General features: G+C 45.7%; 1 protein-coding gene across 2 annotated transcripts in view; it reads left to right on the top strand.

The window, feature by feature from the left end:
• Nucleotides 1–20,910, top strand: part of NTPCR (nucleoside-triphosphatase, cancer-related) — a 30,239-nt gene that overhangs the window by 7,330 nt on the left and 1,999 nt on the right. The window contains exons 4-5 of one of the 2 annotated variants that reach the window (XM_021696100.1): nt 14,618–14,827; nt 17,092–18,039. In XM_021696100.1, coding sequence (XP_021551775.1) covers nt 14,618–14,827; nt 17,092–17,097 — 216 coding nt within the window. In that variant the 3' untranslated portion in view covers nt 17,098–18,039. Of the gene's footprint in view, nt 1–14,617; nt 14,828–17,091; nt 18,040–20,910 lie in introns of those variants that run through there. The other variant, XM_021696099.1, reaches the window with a different exon arrangement.

The raw sequence follows: 20,910 nt of genomic DNA, 5'->3' as shown, positions 1-20,910 counted from the left end.
TCACTTTCGTCATGGTGTCCTTTGAAGCATGAATGTTTTTGAGAAGTCCAGCTTATCTGTTTTTCTTATGTTGTTTATGCTTTTTGGTGGTGTATCAAAGAAGACTTTGCCTGACCTAGTTTCATAAAGATCGACTCCTGTGTGTTCTTCTAGGAGTTTTATAGTTTTACTGTTACATATAGGCCTGTAGTCTAAAGTAATTTTTGTATATGGTGTTAGATACGAATCCAGATTCGTGGATGAATACCCAGTTGTTTCAGAACCATTTGTTGAAGACTCTTCTCTTTCCGTGTAATTTTCTTAGGACTCTTGTTGAAGTCAGTTGACCAGGATTAATTTGGACTCTGAATTCTGTTCCATTTTTCCTTATGTCAGTTCCATCTGTTCTTAGGACAGTGCCACACTGTCTTTATTAGTGGAATTAGGACTTTAATAGGGATTGTATTGAATCTGTAGATGAATTTGGGGAGTATTGCCATCTTAGCAATATTAAGTCTTTTGATCCGTGAATACGAGATCTCCATTTACCTAGATCTTCTTCTTCTTCTTCTTTTTTTAAGATTTATTTATTTAAGAAAGAGAACATCCACGTGTGAGTGGGAGGAGGGAGAGGGAGAGAATCCCAAGCAGACTCCCTGCTGAGTGCAGAGCACGACGCAGGGCTCAATCTCAGGACCCTGAGATCATGACCTAAGCCAAAATGAGGAGTCGGACACTTAACTGACTAAGCCACCCCTACCTAGATCTTCTTTAATTTTTTTTAAGATTTAGTTATTTTAGAGAGACAGAGCACAAGTGGGAGAGGCCAAGGGAGAGGGAGAGAAACTAAGAGTCGGAGGCTTAACGCATTGCTCCACCCAGGCGCCCCTTCTTTAATTTTTTTTTTTAAGATTTTATTTATTTATTTGACAGAGAGAGACAGCAAGAGAGGGAACACAAGCAGGGGGAGCGGCAGGCAGAGGGAGAAGGAGAAGCAGGCTTCCCCCTGAGCAGGGAGCCCAATAAGGGGCCCGATCCCAGGATCTGGATAATGACCTGAGTCGAAGGCAGACGCTTAACGACTGAACCACCCAGGCGCCCCTTTAATTTTTTTTTTAACTATATTGTTTTGTAGTTTAGCCTATAAGGGTTACACTTCTTTTTAAAAAATTTATACCTTAGCATTTTTATACTTGTTGATGCTATTGTAACTGGAAATGTTTCCTTAATTTCACTTTTGGAATTATCATTACTAATGCATAGAAGTACAAGTGATTTTTGTCTGTTGATCTTGTATCCTGTAACCTTGCTAAATTTGTTTATTAGTTCTAAGAGTTTTTCAGTGAATTCTTTAGGGTTTTCTATGTACAAAATTGTATCATTTACAAATGGATATAATTTTACTTTCTTCCTTTCCACTTTGGATGCCTTTTATTTCATTTTCTTGCCTAATTGCCCTGGTTAGAACTTTTAGTTCAGTGTTGAATAGGAGTGGTGAGAATGGACATCCTCATCTTGTTCCTCATTGTAGGGAGAAAGCATTCAATCTTTTACCATAAAGTATGATATTAGCTGTGAGTTTGCAGATAACCATTACCAGGTTGAGGAAGTTCCTTTTATTCCTAGTTTGTTGAGTGTTTTACCATGAAGAAGTGTTGGATTTCGTGAAATCCTTTTTCTGCATCTATAGAGCTGATTGTGTGATTTTTATCTTTCATCATACTAATGTAGTGTGTTATGTTAATTGATTTTTGGATGTTAAACCAACCTTGGTTCTTGGACTAAATCCCTCTTGGTCATGGTGTATGATTATTTTTATATGTTGATGGATTCAAAAGGATTATATGCAAATCCTTTTGTGTATTGCTGGATTTTTATATGTTTGCAAGTATTTTGTTGAAGATTTCCGCATCTGTATTCCTAAGGGATATGGCCTGTAGCTTTCTTGTGATATCTTTGTCTGATTTTGGTGTCAGGGTAATATTGGTGTCAGAATAAGTTGGGAAGTGTCCCTTCCTCTTCTGATTTTTGGAATAGTTTGTGACATATTGGTATTTATTTTTTCTTTGAATGTTTGAATTACCAGTGAAGGCCTGTGGCCTGGGCTTTTCTTCACGAGAAGTTTTTTAATTACAAACTCAATCTCTTTACTTGTATAGATCTGCTGATTTTTTATTTCTGGTTGAGTCAGTTGTAGTAACCTCTCTTTTACTAATTTGTCAGTTTCATTTATCTCATCTGTTGGCACACAGTTGTTCATATATTCCCCTATAATCCTTTTATTGTGTAAGGTCAGTGGTGTTTTCCCTTCTTTCATGTCTTATTTTAGTTATTTAAGTTCTTTCTCCCCCCCCCCCTTTTTTTTTTTTGGCCAGGAGAAGGAAAAGGAAAATAGGAAAAGGTTTGTCAATTTAGTCGATCTTTTCAAAGAACCAACTTTTGCCTTTGGATTATATATTACTTGTTTTTTGCATTAATTCATCAAATACTTATCAAATCCTAGATATGTAGTCGTGAACAAAACAGACATGTTTTCTCCTCTCTCAAGACCCTCAGGCGAGGGGGAAATGTAGACCGTAAACAAGTAGATATATGTCATTAGCTCTGTGAAGGGGACCAGTGGGGTGCTATGAGGAGTATGAGGAGCTGACTTGAGATCAGGTGACCAGGACAGAGCTCTGAGGAGGTGACGTGTAGCTGAAATGGGAAGACGAGAAGGCACCGTCACTTCAGAGAGAATACTGGGTGTGTGTGTTGGGGGGCGGTTCTGTGGACAACATTATAGATGAGGGGAACAGATAAACTGCGGCCCCACGGTCCTCGGGCAGGAGCAGGTAAGGAAGAAAGTGTGGCTGGTATGGTGGGTGGGGCCACATGATCAGGGCCTCAGGGCCTGTATTAAGTACTGTGGGTTGCATTTCATCTGTGATAGACTTACTACTTTGATTAATTTGTGTAGAACTCGAACGTTGTCGACCTGTCTCACGAGGCAGGTCTAAACCTTCCGGAAAAGTCTGTTCCACCAGCAGGAAAGTACAAGATCTTTCTGATGGCCTGGTGGGCCCCGTGTGATCTCTGGCCCACTAACCTCTGGCCTCCTGTCACTGTTCCCCAGCCATGCTAGCTCAGACATGTTCCCCATACATGCTAGGGCCGGTGCCGCACCAGCCTTTGGCTCTCGGCCCTGGCCATTTTCTTTGGTTGGCACACTCTTACCTTTGCCTCCCTGCTCTTTTTTGACATTTGGGGCTGAGCGAAAATGTGCCATCGAGGGCTTTGGTAGTTGCCCCGAGCTGCTGGAAATTCTAAGTGTAGCCCATGGAGGCCGGGTGCTGATTGCAGAGGGCTGGCAGGGGCTTGCCCTCCCTTCTGGTGGGGGGCTCCAGCTCCTCAGAGCCCACCTTCTCCTTTGCTTCATCCCCGTTGCCTGCTCCTCTCTCCTCCTGCCTCTTGGAATGTTCCTCCTTCCCGTGCTGGGTCTGTTGTGGCCGTTGTTTTGGTGGGAGCAGTCCGAGAACATGACGTTTTTCTCTCTGGTTCTTTTCCCATCAAATGCTTTTACCTTTCTACTTAAATGTTCAAAGGGCAAGTGAAGTACTTCAAATGAAATTCCAGGTGAAGACTCTGGCTTTGGGCCCTGGATCAATACAAAGAATTGATTTTTACTTACCTGGCTCAGAACAGACTGAATCCTGGGAGAGCAGGATACGTGCTTGATATCTATCTGCAAGATTATGCGAGAAATCATACACTGACTAGAGAATAAGAGCTTGACTCTCTCTTTTTTAATTAAAAAATAAAGAAAAGCAGACTTCTTCCAATTTCTTATACTTTGAATACCAAACCCAGACACACCCGTATTTTAGGAAGAGTTCCCAGGCTGCAAGTTCTTAACCTAGTCCAGGTCACAGATTTTTTTTTTTTTTTTTTTTTTCCCTGAAGAACAAATCTTTCTCCCATCTCTTACTGGGATGAAGAGAGGAAAAGGAATTAGTATTTTGCCTTTAGGAAGAAAAAAGTTAAAGTAACTACATAACAAAAACGGGAATATAAAGGGACAGTTGTCATTATTGACAAGTAAATGGAAAACTCTAGCAACCAGAGCTAGGCAGGGAAAGCTTTGGTGTGAATAGCATGTTAGTGTCTCGTGCCCGGGATGTCTGAAAACACTAACTATAAGTTAAGAAATATCTAGTAAGTGCCTTCTACGTGTAAGAAATTTCACTGTGGATGAAAAATATTTTGAGTCGTAAGACGGAAGGGAGATAATCCTTGGGGCCAGCAGGGCCAGCAGGGCCAGCAGGGGTGTGTGCCTGCTGTGAGCCCGGAGGTCAGAAAGGGGCTGGAGCTGAGAAGGGGCTGGAGGAGGAGGTTCAGGTGTGACCCCGGCCCCAGCTTGCTGCGCGGCTTTCGTTTCATGTCCTCAGGCCCGGATGGAGATGGATGGACTCTCAGGGGCTCGCATGGTGAAGAAAGGAAAATAGAGTAAGATTGGGAAACATTCTAGACAAATTTTTAGAAAGTCCTTTCGTAGGGTTGACTGGTGTTGACTTTTTTTCATTCCACTGGTGACTTCTTTCCTTATTTGACAACGTTTTTATTGTTTTTCTGAGTATCTACGCTCTCCTTACTCAAGGTAGCAAATTCATAAAAAATATGAAATAAAAATAAAGAAGAAAATAGGAATAACTCATAATCTTATCACTGGGTTAACCACTGTTAGTGTATTTTGTTTTTTCCCTCTTTCTGCTTTATTCTGTCATTCCAAAATGGGGACAAATACTGCATATGGTTTTATAGGTTTGGGTTTTCCTGTTAATACGCTCGAGTGACGTGGGACTGGCCTTACGACATGATAATCCTCACAACTGCGATCATGTAATGATCGCACAGTATTTCCTGGCACGTGTTTTCACCTCTGACTTCAGCCTTATTCCCTCAGTGGCAGATGTTTATCACCCCTGCAAGGATCCTTGTAGCCTTTCTCCCCAGCCACGATGCTTTCCCTGGGGACGATCCAAGGGTGGAGGGCTGTGACCTTCTGGGGTCTCGCTGGGTGCTGCTGAGGTGCTCCCCTGACTAGTTTGCACCCCCTGCCTGCATGTGGGCATGTTCCTCTCCCTGCACTCTTGGCAGCACCGAGCGCTATACTGATTTTCCATACGAAAATACGCTTCTTTGCTTTGATTCGTGTTTTTAAGTTGCTAATGAGGTTGTTTTTTAGTTTATTTTTTTAAAAATCTAATTATTTTTGTTTATCCCTTTTCCCATTTTTTTTCTTTTGGCTTAAAAAGATCTTTTATAAGGCAAATGACCTTTTTGTATTTATTGATTGCATTTTTCTCAGTTTGTCGCTTTGGTGATTTCTTTCTCTCTCTTTCTTTCTTTCACATTGAGAAAGTCTGTCTGTATTCCAAGTTAACACAGAATTTGTTTCTTCTTCTGTAGTGCCTTTTTTTTTCTTTTAACATGTTTTTAATCCATCTGGATTTATTTTGAATGTAATATACAATGAGACTCTCAATTGATTTTCTTCCAAATACTTAGCAAGTTTGCCAAAGCCATTTGTTAAATAACCCATTTATTTGTTATGCTTTATTAATTATAATAAGAAATATGTGTGTGTGTGTGTAATGTCTTAGGGTTATCTGTTCTCTCCCTTTGGTCCGTTTGAGTCTTACATCAGTACCATGCTGTGTTAATTGCCGTGCTGTCTTACCCATTGTTGTTTGCTCAGTTTTCCACATGGTATTGGTGGTAACAGTGCCGGGGGTGGGGGCCATAGCCAGATCATTAACAGCGATCCAGTGCAAATGTGCACCAGGCACTAACCCGTGTAATCCTCAGTCATGCTGTCACTCTCTTCCTGGTTTACAGACGAGGAAACTGAGGCGTGGACTAGAGATTAAATTGCCCAAAGGCACACAGCCTGTGAGTAGTAGAGCTGGCGTGAACTGTAGAATCAAGATTTTGTTATCCATCACAAAAGTCTTATATGGAGTGATTGGAACCATATAAAATTTCGTTATTTAGATATAAAGAGCATCTTAATTTTTCAGATAATAGTCTCCATAGGCAAAAACCCAGTATCTCTCTTTCTATTTCTTTCTTTCTTTCTTTTTTTTGTAATTGTTTTTTTGGTAAGGTTATTTATAGGTCTCTTCTGTTTTCTGATGCTCCTCTAATTAGGGTTGTTTTTGCAGTTTTTCAGCCATCAAGGCTGGCAGGATAACGCTGTCTTTTTTCCTAATGGCCTTTTTGACAGCCACACTGAATGCTTTATTAGAATTTGTTGCAATGTAGGATTTAACATTTTGTTGGCACACCATGTATCTCCCACTCACACAAAAAGATAACGATAGATTATAATTGTTTTAAGAACAAAAGGTGTCTACTCCAAGCTGTATTTTCTAGGCTGACCCATGTCATTTTTAATTAAGATCCCTGAAAAGGATAGGAGGCCAAAACTAGGACATCCAATGAAAATCAACATAGTAGAACCTTGTTTTTATCAAAATAAGGCTTTTGGTGTATATTTGTTTTCAACAGCAGGATCTGCTTTTGATTCTGAAATGAGATTCTGCTTCAGATCTTTGAAACTTTTCATTTGAAGGTCAGAGGACTCCTGGCTGGGGAAAGTTTATTTTTTACCACTTGACCTGGAATTGCCACTTAGTATTTCAGGCCACTAGGCTTCAGAGAGAATTTAGAAAAATCAATTTCTAGTCGGGATCCATTCTTGAAAGGTTGACAGGAGCCCAAGCATTGCTTTTGAGTTTCCTCCATTGTTAGCGAATGTGACATTTTTTTCTTTGTTCCTCCTCACTTTCTATTTCTGGACCTCACGATCATATATATATGCACTGCAAGATCGGCCAGGGAAACAAAAAGCTGTCTGGTGCAAACATAAAAATTAACTTAAAAATTGTCAGTGGAAACATTCCTGCAGGGAACCAAAAGAGGAATATGAACTGAGAGTTCCGTGTCAGGTTGACGCTGCGGTTTATCTTGTAGGATCGGTCATGGCAGCCCTTGCTGGTAACCTCTGTGGGTCCACAACCCTGTCAGGGCTTCCAGGTGAAATGTGAAACCAGCCCCCTTCGTGCAGAGGGCGGAGGAAGCCCAGAAAAATAGGCAGGCCACTGCGGGTTGGGAGGTGGCAGTTGTAATAAGCAGTGGGAACTTACATACAGGGCTTGTGTTGGACGCAGCAAGATGGATGGGCCCCCTCTCGCCCGCCACATCTTAAGTTTATATAGAGAAAGGCCTTAACTGTGTTCAGTCAAGCAGACCGTGCAGATGTTGTCAGCACCACATCATTATCTCAAGGCTGTGTCCTTGGAGCAGCCTCTGGGGATGAGAAAGGCAGGTAGAACCCACATTCCAAGGACGGGAGGGGCTGAGGAGCCTCTGATCACCTGGGTCCGGCTCATGGAGCAGCCAGTGGTCCATCTTTTCGATGACCTTCCCCAGCAGTCCCCCTCATTCCCCTGGGCAGGTCTGATGCTCTGTTACTTCTCATTGCTGGCCTGTGGTTCTCATTGGTATTCTGAGGTTCTGTGATTTAGATGCTGAGCCGGCTCCTGTCTTGGGTTCTTTACCTTCCTGCAGTTCTTGCAGCCCGCTCCCCAGAGGCCTGGCAGAGACACGTGCTCCGTAAGTGGGACTGGGGTAGAATTTGTATCAACTGCTCCTTCCTCCCCTTTACTCCTCCACTTTTCCCGTTTCCAACACTCATCACTGGCTGCCTCCTCCCGTTACGCGTCAGTCCAAGGCCCTGCCTCCTTCAAAAGCAAACTCACACATGGTGAGGTGGTGGTTTTCTCGAATCTTATACTGAGAAAGTGTGCATGTGAGTGTTTTTCTTTTTTTGTATTGATTCTAATTTTTTGTACTTTATCTGGATATAATTTTAGTCTTTGAGAAAATAACAAGAATAACGCCAGACCACCCATATACTTGTTACCCAGAATCACCTGTTTTTACCATTTGCCCTGTTGTTTGTTCACCCTCTCTCTCCATGTGTGCACATGTGTGTCTGTTCATAGAAACATACCAATTTGTGGAGGGGCCCGTTTGAGAGTATGTTGCAGTCATGGGGATGCTTAACTCCTCAATGTTCAGTATATTTTTCCTAAAAGTAAGCATATGCTCTTATGTAATTGGTACAGTTCTCAACCTCAATACATTTTTACACCAAGAAAATACTAATAGGGGCACCTGGGTGGCTCAGATGGTTAAGTGTCTGCCTTCGGCTCAGGTCATGATTCCAGGATCCTGGGATGGAGCCCCGTGTCTGGTGTCTGGGTCCCTGCTCAGCGGGAAGCCTGCTTCTCCCTCTGCCCCTCCCCCTGCTCATGCTCACACTCTCTCTCTCAAATAAATAAATAAAATCTTAAAAAAAAATAAGAAAGTACTAATAATCTTCCATTCCCAGGCCTGTTTTGTCAGTTGACTGAACAATATCCTTTGTAACATGTTTTCCTCTGGTCTAGGGTCAAGTGTTGCATTTAGCTGCCATATCTCCCTAGCCTCCTTCAGTCTGGAACATTTCTTCAGTCATCCTTTGTCTTTTGTGACATTGACATTTTTGAGCAATACGGTTCTACTCTAATAGAACGTTCCTCTTTGGGGGCTTTTCCGTTGTTGCTTTGTGATAACTTCAGTCAGAATACTACATAACCCATGGCACATCTTTCTCGGGCGTCTCGTCCAGAGGCATGTGATGTTTGCTGATGTTTGTTTTGATTACCTGAGTGAAGACTTGTCCAGTGTCTCCACTGTGCATTTACTCTTTTTCCCTTTGAAATTAATGAGTGGGGAGCCACTTGAAGACCATGCACATCCTCCTCATGAAAATTTCTCCTGGTTAATTCTCATTTTTTTTTAACATTATTAGATTATCTGAAAATAATACTTTTCATGGAGGCTTTACCTGGAAAGCCAATTTAACCACTGCCTTTTGGAATACTTTCTGTAACAAGATGAACAGTAGTTAACAGTAAAATCGCTGTACATTCAAAGGCTGAACTAAAAGAGCCGTAACGGTTGATTTTTCCTCATCAAAGCTGCACTTATTTACTTCTCTCCAATCTCTTCATTAGTTAGACAAGAAGTCATCACTATTTTACTGTAGCTGAAACATTCAGCTTTCTCTCTTCTAGGCAGTATGTAATAAAAGGGTATCAGACTTCAAAGATACTACACTTGAATCAAAAGTTTAAAAATTGAATAAGATTCTTACTAAGCAAGAGGAGTTTTTACAAGCGCAGTTACTGTGAACACCGTTAGCTGATAAGAAGTGGCAGGACTTAGCACGTTTGGTGGTGCCTGGTCCTGTCTCTTGCCGGGGTGGGTGGGGGGGGTGCTTCACCTGCAGGTCACATCTGCCTACTAAAGCAGGCTGTCCTCTCTGCTGGATAAAATGATGTTGGTGACGGTAATTGTTCTGCGACCCCAAATATGTCATCCTTTCTGAGTAATTAAAAGTAATGTGATTACTCCAGAAACAGATTAGGGTCTTTGTGGCTAGACCTCTGTAGCCCCTAGAAACCGAAGTGCTCCTGCCTCTCGTTGGAGGGGAAAGTAGTTTCCTTACAGTTAGATGAATTCCTTCAGTTCTTTCCTTCAGTGTCTTTGATCCTTTCCTTCAATTTCTTTCCTTCCTCAGACTGAACACGTGCAGGCGGAATGGCACGTGGAGGATGGAAGGGAGCTCTGGCGTGAGGTGATCTTGGGTCTGACTCAGCTCTCACTTGGGAGCTCAGTGACTTTGAATCAGTTGTGTTCCTCATCTGTAAAACAGAGACGCAGATAGCTGCTGGATGGAGTTACTAGGACTGAATGCGACATTGTTTGTAAAGCGTGTGCGTCCCCGGCTGCTAGGAGGTGCAAACAGGGATAGGTCTTATTTATCTCTCTTGCGAAGGTGAGTGAAGTGATGGGTAGGAGAACCTCGGGAGGAGCCTCACATCAGCAGTTTGCCACAAAACCGGGGGCCAGGGCGAGCTGTAGGTCTGTCATGGAGACCCACAAGCTCAGATGTCCAGGCTGGTCCTGGGACGCTGGGATCACAAGGGGTCGTGGGTTCTCCATCCACTGGGCTGACTGTCAGCCAACAGATGCTGTTTCAGTCCTGGGATAGTTCTCGTAGCTTGCAAGATACCAAGGGCTCCCTTCTGGTGCTCTGCGGTCAGGCGCTTGTGTGGGTGAGCCCCAGGGAGGCCAGTTAGGACATCGAGGAGGAGCCTCAGCCCTAGTCTGCTGGGCCCTGGGTGGGAATCTCTGGCATCTGGGTAGGGACAGCCCCCGCCCAGCTCACGCCCAAGGAGAGAAGGGTGCGGCAGGCCGTCTAGACAGCTCGTCCTGGCTGCCAGCCTGTGGCTTCATCCCTGGGGACACGCGGTTGACAGGCCTCCAGACTGCTAAGGGGATCTGAAACTTTAGACTTGGAATAAGCACACAGAGAGGTCTACCAGGAGCCCTTCACATTTAGCTCCTAACTTCAGAGGGTTGAGGAATTGTGGGCTAGTCTGTGGCCACTGTTAACCACCATTTGCCATCCTGGCTTCCCAGAACGTGTGGGTCTGCGGAGAAGGGCCCTAGTTCTGCCGCCTGACTTCTGGCAGATGCTCCCCAGTCCTTTCCCATGACTGTTGATATCTGCTGTCCTAGACAGGCCAGCTCAGAAGCTGGTCCATGTGTCTGAGATTTTTAAAAAAAAGGAGTTAAGACCACCAGAAATATTTACTAAGTAAATAATTCACAATAAGGCAGAAGCCACTTTAATTAGCTTTTTCTCAGTTTGGTATTTGGTTAAATGAAATGGCCTATTTTATGTCTACCTTTTCTTCTATGTTCTTAAAAGTGCGTATGAAGATTAAACCACAACAAAAAAAAGTCACACAGTTTTCAGGTCTCTGGCATAATTGGAACACAGATATTTTGTTGTTGCTCTAAATCGATTTAATCTTTCCAGAAAGCAAACTAGCTGAGTGTAAGCAAAGTTATAAAATTGTTCATAGCTTCCCTTCCCACTGGCTGCTCAATTTTAGGACTCTATCCCGAGGAAATCTCTCCTCCCTCAGAACAAACAGAGGAGGTAAAATATGCCTTGCCCAAAGTGTTTCTCCCTCTCTGTGACAGTGAGAGTGGATAGTCCTGTGACGTGTAGGCCTGGCTGAGGAGCAGTGAGTGACGCAGGGTAGTGTCTGCCGTCCTGCTGCCTCGTGGTCCCGTGCGGAGAGAGCAGGTGCAGGGGAGAGGCCACACCCCAGATCCTGTGCACACAGTGATTTTCACCTCGTGGTCCGAGGCGGCCCGAAGTGCTGCCTGAGCTCCTTACTCCATACCTTCAGGTTCGGGCACTCCAGGGGCTCATTCTGACTTCCCCACAACCAGCACTGGGGAGGACTGGGGAAGTTCCTGACCGTTTTCAAACCTGGGCCCTGGTGCTGTCAGGCTGCGTCTTTACCAACTCAGAAGAGAATTTGGAACAACGTAAATACTATGTGTGCTCACTGGCTTATTTTTTGGTTCCTTCTAAAGTTGCTTGAATTTATATAAAAATAAAACAATTTTGAATATGATAGTGGTCCTAAAAGATTTTATTTATTTATTTATTTATTTATTTATTTATTTATTTATTTATTTATTTATTTATTTATTAGAGAGAGAGAGCATGTGCAGGAGCAGGGGAACAGCAGAGAGAGAGAGAGAGAGAATTGCAAGCAGATGCCCTGCTGCAAGCAGACGCCCTGCTGCACGCAGAGTCCAACTTCAGGGCTCGATCTCACGACCTTGAGATCATGGCCTGAGCCGAAATCAAGAGTTGGACGCTCAACCAAGTGAGCCACCCAGGCGCCCCAATAGTGGTTCTTTTATTATACTCTTGAATGTATGGTCATGAGTTATTTAGAAAAACCAGTCTTTACAGGCTTCTCAGTGGCTTAGCATCTGATATCTGCTTCTCACTTGAGCATCAGTAACAGATCTTTCATCAAAAATACCAGACTTATTTTTGAGATTCCTACAGTTTCTGGATGATAAAAGTCTCTGCTTTTGTACAAGAGGATTTTAAATAAACTAACGTTTTAAAGCGAGCATTTCCGGTTTGTAGAACATAATGTATGCATGTGTGTCCAGATATCTCTGTGCAGAAGTTTAATGTTGGGGAGCTCTCACTGGTGAATGTTGTAGAGAATCCGAGGAACGGTGGTGTTGGAGCCTCGTGCTTTATGTTGATATCTACTTGTGTGTATTTACATACATGCCCACATGTATGGGCACCTAACTACCCACATACGTACACCCAAATAAATACATATACACAGCATACACACATTCTTCATATGGTTTCTCTTTGTCTGAATTAACTGCTTTCAAACTATCGTTTTGATGTGCCAGGTAGAGTTTTGTTTGGCTTCTGGGTGTTTCCCTCTCAGGGAGGATGACATCCACAATTATTCCCAGTTTCTGGAGGCAGCAGAATGCTCCAAATACTCCTTAATAAGAGGTCATTGGAATGCCTTGCTCTTGTGGGATCATCTGTTTTTATGCTGATGATCTGGTACCTGATAGTTTTTTAAAATTCTCCCAGATTTGGCATTAATTTTTGAAGAAAAAATTCGGAAATGACAGCAACTGATTCCACAGATGCTCGCCTTTCCTCCTTCATCCCATCAGCAGAGGGCATTAGCTGCCTCAGCTCAATCTTGCATCACTCAGTTCCATGGGAAAGAAAAGGATGACTATGACCTTGTCCTGCCCCTGAGGGGGAAACGGGGTGTGTGCGTGTGTGTGTGCGCACGTGTGCGCATGTGTACACACACACATAAATGCAATTGAAAGTTAAAAATGAAGTGCATTAGACACAGAGGACTGAGTAAATATATAGACGATCTCTTGGATGACGGCAGTGGACCCCTTCCTGGTCTTTCCGCTAGTGAAGTAGGTGGGAAAATATGTATGTGATATTAAGTCGGCCGATAATAAGAGTACCACTTACATAAAAGTTTGACAACCACTGCTTCAATGTTTCCCCCCAAGAACTGCCTCAGACTAGACCCCACAATCTCACCTTGTCTGTTCCAAAAGATGCCCAACTTGTCCCTGACCGCACACAGCAGCCTTTCGGGCACAAGCTGTGATCCTCCCAGCTTAGCATCTCTCGGCTGTCAGATAGATCGGATGGAACCCACAGCCCTCTGTGTACCTTACAGGCTTCGGGACCCGCCCCCCAGCCCCGTCCCTCCCCAGCTACCACCTGCACCCCGCCAATCACAGTCACTCTGGCTTCGGGATTCACAGTTCAAGACCAATGCAGCTGAACTCAGCCATACATTCTGAGAATGTACTGATGTGACTATTTAAGGAGACTAAGAACTGTAGTAAAAAGTACTTTGTAAATCAGCTTTAGAGTTTTCAAAGTCCTCATTTATACAAAGATACGTAAAATGTGTTTGTCACTCGGCATTCACTGAAGAGTTCCGTGTTCTGTTGTGTTCCCGCTGTGGCAAGACTACTCAGAGTCCTATCAGCTTTCTCTGGGAAGGCTTTCCAGAGAGGGCATGGATATTAGTGATCGGTTGCTGTGTAACCAATGACCCCAGAATTGAGGAGTTTAAAACCACGGGCTTCATCTCACACAGTTTTCCTGGGTTAGGAATCTTAACAGTGGCTTCGCCGGGTGGTTTGGACTCAGTGTCGGTCATGAGGTTGCAGTCATCCGATCTCCGCCTGCCAGCTCACTGTCAAGGTTGTAGGGAGGCCTCGGTTCCCTACCACATGGACTTGGCCATCAGCTGCCTGTGCGTGCTCACAACGTGGCAGTCGCCTTCCCCGGAGCAAGCCATCTGAGAGAGAGATTGAGACCAAGCTAGACACAGCAGTCTTTTCTACCTCATCTCAGAAGGAACATACCAGCCCTTCTGCCGCATTCTGCTGATGGCAGAGACCAACCCTGGAACTGTGTAGGAGGGGTCTGAGCAAGGGTGGGAGCCCTGGGAGCTGGGAGGCACTGGGGCCCGTGGAGGCTGGCTGCCACACCTGTTCCAAGAGAGGCTCAGAAGGAAGGAAAGGGATGAAGTCGTTAGGGAGGGAATCTGCAGTTGAAATGGCACAGCCCTGCTCACTTGTTTTTCTTTTAACCAAGACTCCTTTTCTTTTACTGTTCACTTCTCTCCACCAGCCCTCATAGTGCAGATTATGAAACACTCAGGCATTTGCCTGCAGCGGTTACCTCCTCCCAGACAGGGAGGCTCCTATAACTCACAATCACACAAAAAAGAGGCCAGTATTACTAATAAGGGCTCCCAGGCTTGCTGTCTCATTTCTTTTAAACCTGAGGCATGTGGGTGCTGCTTATTTTCTGGGTGTATATAAACACAAAGCTTGGTTATTACTGGAACCATTCTAGAAGAGTGAAAATTGCCAGGAACCTGGGTCACTTGGGGAACTGAATTTTCTGGTTGCTGCAGTTTCCAAGGGAGCTCTTCCAGATCTGTTTGCCAGTGAATCGTCCCATGTAGACTGAGTCTCCCGCCTTCCAAAGCTTTGTTGACTTCGTTGGTGAGTGACCGGGGAGTGGGACCCTGGGGCCCTTCGCTTAACGTGACTTGGGTGTCTTCGTGATCTTCAGGCAGGTTCCAGCAGTGGCCCAGGGCAGAGAGTGTGTGTCATCGATGAGATTGGGAAGATGGAGCTCTTCAGTCAGCCTTTCATCCAGGCTGTTCGTCAGATGCTGTGCACCCCAGGGACTGTAGTCCTGGGCACGATCCCGATACCTAAGGGAAAACCACTGGCCCTCGTGGAGGAAATCAGAAACAGAAAGGACATTCAGGTGTTCAGTGTGAGTACAGCTGGTCCCCTGTGCCTATAAAAAAGGAGCAGGTGACCTCAAACAGCGGGGTGGCTTTGAAGCGTACCTTTGCTTTGAATTACCGTTTTTCCCCCTTGGAGGCTAGATCCAGGTGAGTCTGATTTTCTAGGCGTTTATAGAACTAAGTTTTGCCTGTGCTTGGTGAAAAAACACACTTCCCTGCGGCCATGGCTTTCAGCTGCTAGGCCGGAGCCCGGGCCAATAGAACGGTGGCCGAGGGTGGAGATGTCCCGCCTGCACTGGTCAGTGCCCTAGCTATCAGCCACCTGTGACTACTTCTGTTCAAATACCAGAAAAACTTCCTGTCGCCGGTCACTCTGCCCTCGCGGACAGCACAGCTGCGGAGCGTGTCAGGCAAAGTGACGTCCACGGAACAGCCGTGGGGGCATCATGCGGGAGTCCGTGAGCGGCGCAGAGCTGTAGGCGTGCCCAGACCCCACGAGTCAGACCCGGGGCCTGGGCCCAGCGGCGTGCTTTCGCGAGCTCGCAGGTGGTTGTCACGTGCTCGTCGGGGGCCTTGTGCGGTAGAGCACGGGTGCGCGAGGCCCGGCTCTGTCCTACCAGCCAGTGGCCGTGGCCGAGTGAGCGCAGGGGCCCCTGATGGCGCCACGGGCACTTCGCCCACATACGTGGTTTTCCTTCCCCCTCGTCTCTCTGGGTCCTTCTCAGCTAACTGTCTCGCCCTGCGCCGCCTCTGCGTGTGTCAGTGAGGGAGCCCTGTTCCCGGCTGAGCTCTGCCTGTCCCCTCGCCCACCCCCACCCCCACCCCCAGGGTAACCGCTCACAGGCTCTGCGAGGCCTCGTGACCGGGTCCGGCTGGTCCGCCCCCACCGGGAGCATACCGCGCGCACATGCCGGCTCGTGGGCCCCGTGGGATGTCCCCGTGTCGTCACCGCAGTATCCAGGGGTACTCCGGCGGCAGTAAACCGCTGTTAGGGTTGGAGCAGCCGGACTTGGACAACTTCGTGCCTGCCTTCCTTCATTTAGTCAGTAGTCACTGAGCAGCGCCTTGTGCTAAGTCGTGATGCTGAACAAGACCGGACAGGTCCGCGCCCTCCGGAGCGCACCGTCTAGTAGGAGCTCGGCCACAGCACGTACTTACAAGGGCCATGTGGTCACTGGGCTGGAGGCGGGTGGGGGCAAGGAGGTCTCTCCGCGGAGCTGCCGGGTGCGCTGAGAGCCCTGCAAGGTCACATGCTCAGTGACGTCTTCCAAGTCCGTGGGGACCCGGTCTGCAGAGTTTCATGGTGCTCCCTCGGTCTCTTACTGTACGGGGCCTCCAGATTAGAGTTTTGGGTTGGGATTCTAGAGTTTCTGTGGAAGTAGGGGCAGTGAATAGTGAGAGAGGGTGAAAGACCACTGGTCTTCAGGCCGGCCACTTTAAACTCCGGACACCGGCCGTCCCTGCAACCCAGTGTCGTCTCCAAGTCCTAGATGGGATTGAGAGGGCGCGGCTGGTGTGTCTAGGAGAAAACGGTGTATCTTAAGATAATACCACATTTTCTCCTCACTGAGACTGGAAATTATTCTCCGGGCAAGGTAATCATTGCTCCTAATGATGTGTAAATAAATTGATTAGCTTTGGGTTAATTATGTAAGAGATAGGGGCTCACGTACCCCGTTATTCTTGTCTTTCCTGTGTTCCTTTAGGGCTTGTGTGAGCTTTCTGTTCCCGTTTTACACATGAAGAATCTCATTTTCCTTATCTGCAAATTTAGGGGTTGGTTTAGATATTTCCTGGTCCTTTCCCTTTCTCAGATGCAGTGAAGTTCTCTGAACCCCTGTTTGAGAGCATCCTGTGCATCCAGCACTTAGTCCAGAGGCACACGTGAAGCATGTTCCCTCCTCTGGAGAAAAGTAGGTGATGTGACAGTCAAAATCTGGAGGCAGAGAAGGGAGAGAATTCTGTAGGGAGAGATGGCCCGAAGGACGTGGTTCTTGGGTGGGTTTTGAAGGAGGAAGTGGAGAAAAGAAGAAGAACATTCCAGGTGAGGAAATAATTTATGTAAAGTGGGGAAGGCCGCCTCCCCTTGTGGCAACTGAGCATGTTAGGACAGGGAGGTGGGACTGAACTCATGGGGGAAAAAGGATTCCACTGAATTACTCCTGTTACCTAGACTTACTCTTAATAGCATCACGTAAACAGAGCATTGCTTTTTAGGAAAAAAACCTCAGAACACTTCCTGTTCTAGATAAGATGGAATAGATACACTTCTCCCTATTCCTCCTATTAGGTATAGCTGAAAACCTTGGACATTACATATAAAACAAACATAAGGAGACCTGAAGGGTGGAAAGAAGGCAGCACACCGGCTCGGAGGCTCAGCCAGGGGACAACACAACAGACACAACTGAAAATCTCTTGTCCTACCAGGAACCAGGAGAAGCAACTTAATTGAAACAAACATCAAAACGTGCCAACAGCAAGATGACGGATATGTTGGAATTATAGGGCAGAGACTTTAAAACAGCTGTGATGAAAATGTTTCAGTGATCAATTGCAAACACGCTCGAAACAAATGAAAAATAGTGTCCATTTTAGCAAAGATATGGAAGATACAAAGAAGAATCAAACAAAAATTTTAGAACTGTAACATATAATAACTGAATGAGAAAGTCTCTGGAAAGAGTCCCCAGGAGAATGAAGACAACAAAGGAAAGAATCGGTAAACTTGAAGGTAGAACAATAGAAATTGCCCAACAAAGAGCAGACTTTGGGGGGCGGGGTGGACAGAGCTCAGGGACTTGCGGTACTATAATAAAGATCTAACATTCATGTCATTGGAGGATGGTCTTGGTAATTTAGAAACTTCTATCATGGTGCGGGTATGAGTATTGACAGTCACATTCCTGAAAATTTTTCTCTTTCGAAAGTTTGATTAATTTTTTTTGTCATGTCTTATAGAATTTATTGGTCACTACGTGTGGCTGCTGAAAAATGTATTCAATTTATTTCACATTTGCTTGTTTGGAGCGTAATATGTTTAATGCTGTAGAGGCAAGAGATAAAGACCTTCATGGATCAGGATTACTAGAAAGAGCTGTGTGCACTGTTTCCCTGGTTCTGTAGCAACATGAAGAAAATATCCCTGCTGGTCACTTCCCACCTCATGCATGGGCGCGTGCACATGTGAACACACGTACATATGAGTTTCGTGGTCATAGTGGCATTTAGAAAGCATATTTTATTTGATTTCCTTTGAAATACCTGCTTGATGGGAATGCTGGTGAATGTTATCTGCTGAGGGCACAGAAGAGACAGCTGGAGACTGGAGTGTTGACTTCAATGCCAGTGTGGCCATCAGGCACTGAGCACCTGGACTGAGGTGCTGTGCTCAGTCCTGTTGATCACCAGGGCATGTAGACGTCACAGTACCTGCTGAGCTATATCATGTCATCTTCATTTTATCAGTGAGAGGCTGCATAGCGTACCCAGGGTCGTCGGCCAGGAGGTGGCACGGCTAGGTTTCAAACTTCCAACTGTCTGCCTCTGAAGCCTAGCACAGTCCTGCTGTATGGTTTCCTTCGGTGATAGGGATGATTCAGATGATTTTGTGAAAAAAAATCTCAGATTCCTAGAAATTATTTGGTTTTTCTACTTTATGTAATGTTACTACAACTAAAATCTACTCCACTGTCCTGAATTCAGAGTCCTTTATACTTGTTTTTTTTTCCATAAAGCAGTTTTTATGCTTTTAATTTTTGTGCATTGCAAGATCACAAGAGTAACAGGAGCTAGGTCCCGATTTCCTTCCAGTTTGGGAATTCTTAGACCTCTGCTTACTCATTCCTGCCATGGGTTTTTTCATCAAGCATGGCATAAAGCATTTTTATCTCACCAGGAATTCGATGCTGTCCTCTGGGTCCCTGGACTCCTGTAGATACAGGAATGAGAGAAGGTCTGTTAAGCGCTGGTTCGAAAGCCAGTAGGCAGGATGTTTCTAGAAACTGACAAGCAAGCTGATCCTAAAATTCATGTGGAGATGCAAAGGACCCAACTGAAACAATCTTGGGAAAGAACAGTGTTGGAAGACTCCTACCTACTTCCCGACTTCAGAACTCACTACAAAGCTACAGTGGTCGAGACTGCATAGTACTGGCCGAAGGCTAGACACAGATCAGTGGAAAAGAACTGAAAGTCCCGAAATAAACCCTTACATCTAAGATCAGTTGATTTTCGACAAGTGTGCCAGGACAACTTAATGAGGAAAGAATCGTTTTTAAATAAATGGTGCTGGGAAACTGGGTATCGACATGCAAAAGAGGGAAGCTGGACCCTTACATCGTTCGTATACCAGAATTAACTCAAAGTAGATCCTAGGCCTAAATTTAAGAGCTAAACTCTACAGCTCCTTTTTTTTTTTTTTAAATCTATTTGAGAGAGACAGCGTGTGTGTGCAGGGAGGGGCAGAGGGAGAGAAGCAGACTCCACTAAACTCTACAGCTCTTAGAAGAAAATACAGGAGTAAATCTTTGTAAACTTGGGTCAGGCAAAGTCTTACTTGATACAATACGAAAGTAATTCTTGGTTTGGAAACTTTAACCTTCCCGGAAAAAATAGAGCTAGAGGGATTGGATTCAGGAATAATCCTATTTTTAGGTTCAATAAAATAAAGACACAACATGAAACAGGTTAGTAATAACTTTTGATACGTGTTAACTTATAACGAGCATTGTCCAATTTCTTTCCGTAATCCAGTGCCTATTAGGAACTTGTCAGGGTCCTTCTCACAGTTTCAAGGAAAATATGTGGTTTCGTTTTGCTTTCTTGCATGTAGTATGGGGCATTTTTTCCTGCCTGTTCCTGTGTCCAGATAGTCACAGCTTCCCTGATGTCCTGGTGCCCGGGTTGTTGACTGGGACCTCTCAGGCCCTCCCGTGGCCCCTGCAGGCAGCACAGAGCAAGTTGGATGCTTGAGATGGTCAGCGTCTTCATAATCTTTTACCACTCAGCTATATTTCAAAGACCCTCCTCAGCTTAGAATTCAATAAACATTTACTGAGCACCGCCCATGTACCAGACACAGGGTGAATGAGATGCCCCGATCCCCATGGAAGTCAGGGTCTAAGTGTCACCAAGTCACCAAGGGCCAGGCAGGGGCTCAGCTTTCACTGGGCTTCCCGTCTTTCTCTGGAGGCCGCAGTGCAGAGCGGAGGGTGGACCAGCTTCCTTCCTGCAGTCCTCCTTACCTTGTTCAGTCCTCCTCGCCTTGTTTGCTTCTGCATCCGGAGCCCTCACCTGGCCAGCCTCTCGGGAAGGACTTTTTGCAAAATCAAATCCTGGTGGTTGACTACAAGACGGGGCTTGTGTATGCCGGGAAAGGCCCCCGAGGAGGACAGGTGATGCTCTCCTCGCTCTCGCATTTGAGCTTGGCTTCGGTTTACAGGAAGCGTCATGATGAACACCGTCGACAGTTTCACATAGACCTCTTACTGTGTAATTCTCAGAAATCATCTTAGGGAAATCAAAGGGGGGGTAGCCAATATTAATGTAGTTTCGCATTCATTAATTTTTTTTTAAAGATTTTATTTATTTGACACAGAGAGACACAGCGAGAGAGGGAACACAAGCAGGGGGAGTGGGAGAGGGAGAAGCAGGCTTCCTGCCGAGCAGGGAGCCCGATGCGGGGCTCGATCCCAGGACCCTGGGACCATGACCTGAGCCGAAGGCAGTCGCTTAACGACTGAGCCACCCAGGCGCCCCGCTTTCATTAATTTTTAACATGAAAACATTCCCAAGATGTATCTTTTCCAGGTGTTATTTTTCCTGTGGAAGCAAGGCTTGGCGAGCGCCTCAGCGTGTGGGATGCCCTGCCGCTGCCCTGGGCACCCTTAGCTCCCAGCGGCGGGTGGGGGGCTCGCTCCCAGCGGGTGGGAGAGAGGAGGCGTGTCTCACTCGTGGGCTGGGTCTTGAGAGCAGGGCTGCCCCATGATCGTCAACGGTGCCGATGGAGAGGACAGGGCGTTTCCTGGGGACACGGGACGGTGCCAGCATGTAAGCGCTCCTCGGGGCTCCTTTCAATGAGCTCTGCAGCCCCGCGCCTGTGAAATCC

Source organism: Neomonachus schauinslandi, chromosome 6, assembly GCF_002201575.2.
Source record: "Neomonachus schauinslandi chromosome 6, ASM220157v2, whole genome shotgun sequence".
Lineage (NCBI taxonomy): Eukaryota > Metazoa > Chordata > Mammalia > Carnivora > Phocidae > Neomonachus > Neomonachus schauinslandi.
This window is presented reverse-complemented; position numbering and strand designations above follow the sequence as displayed.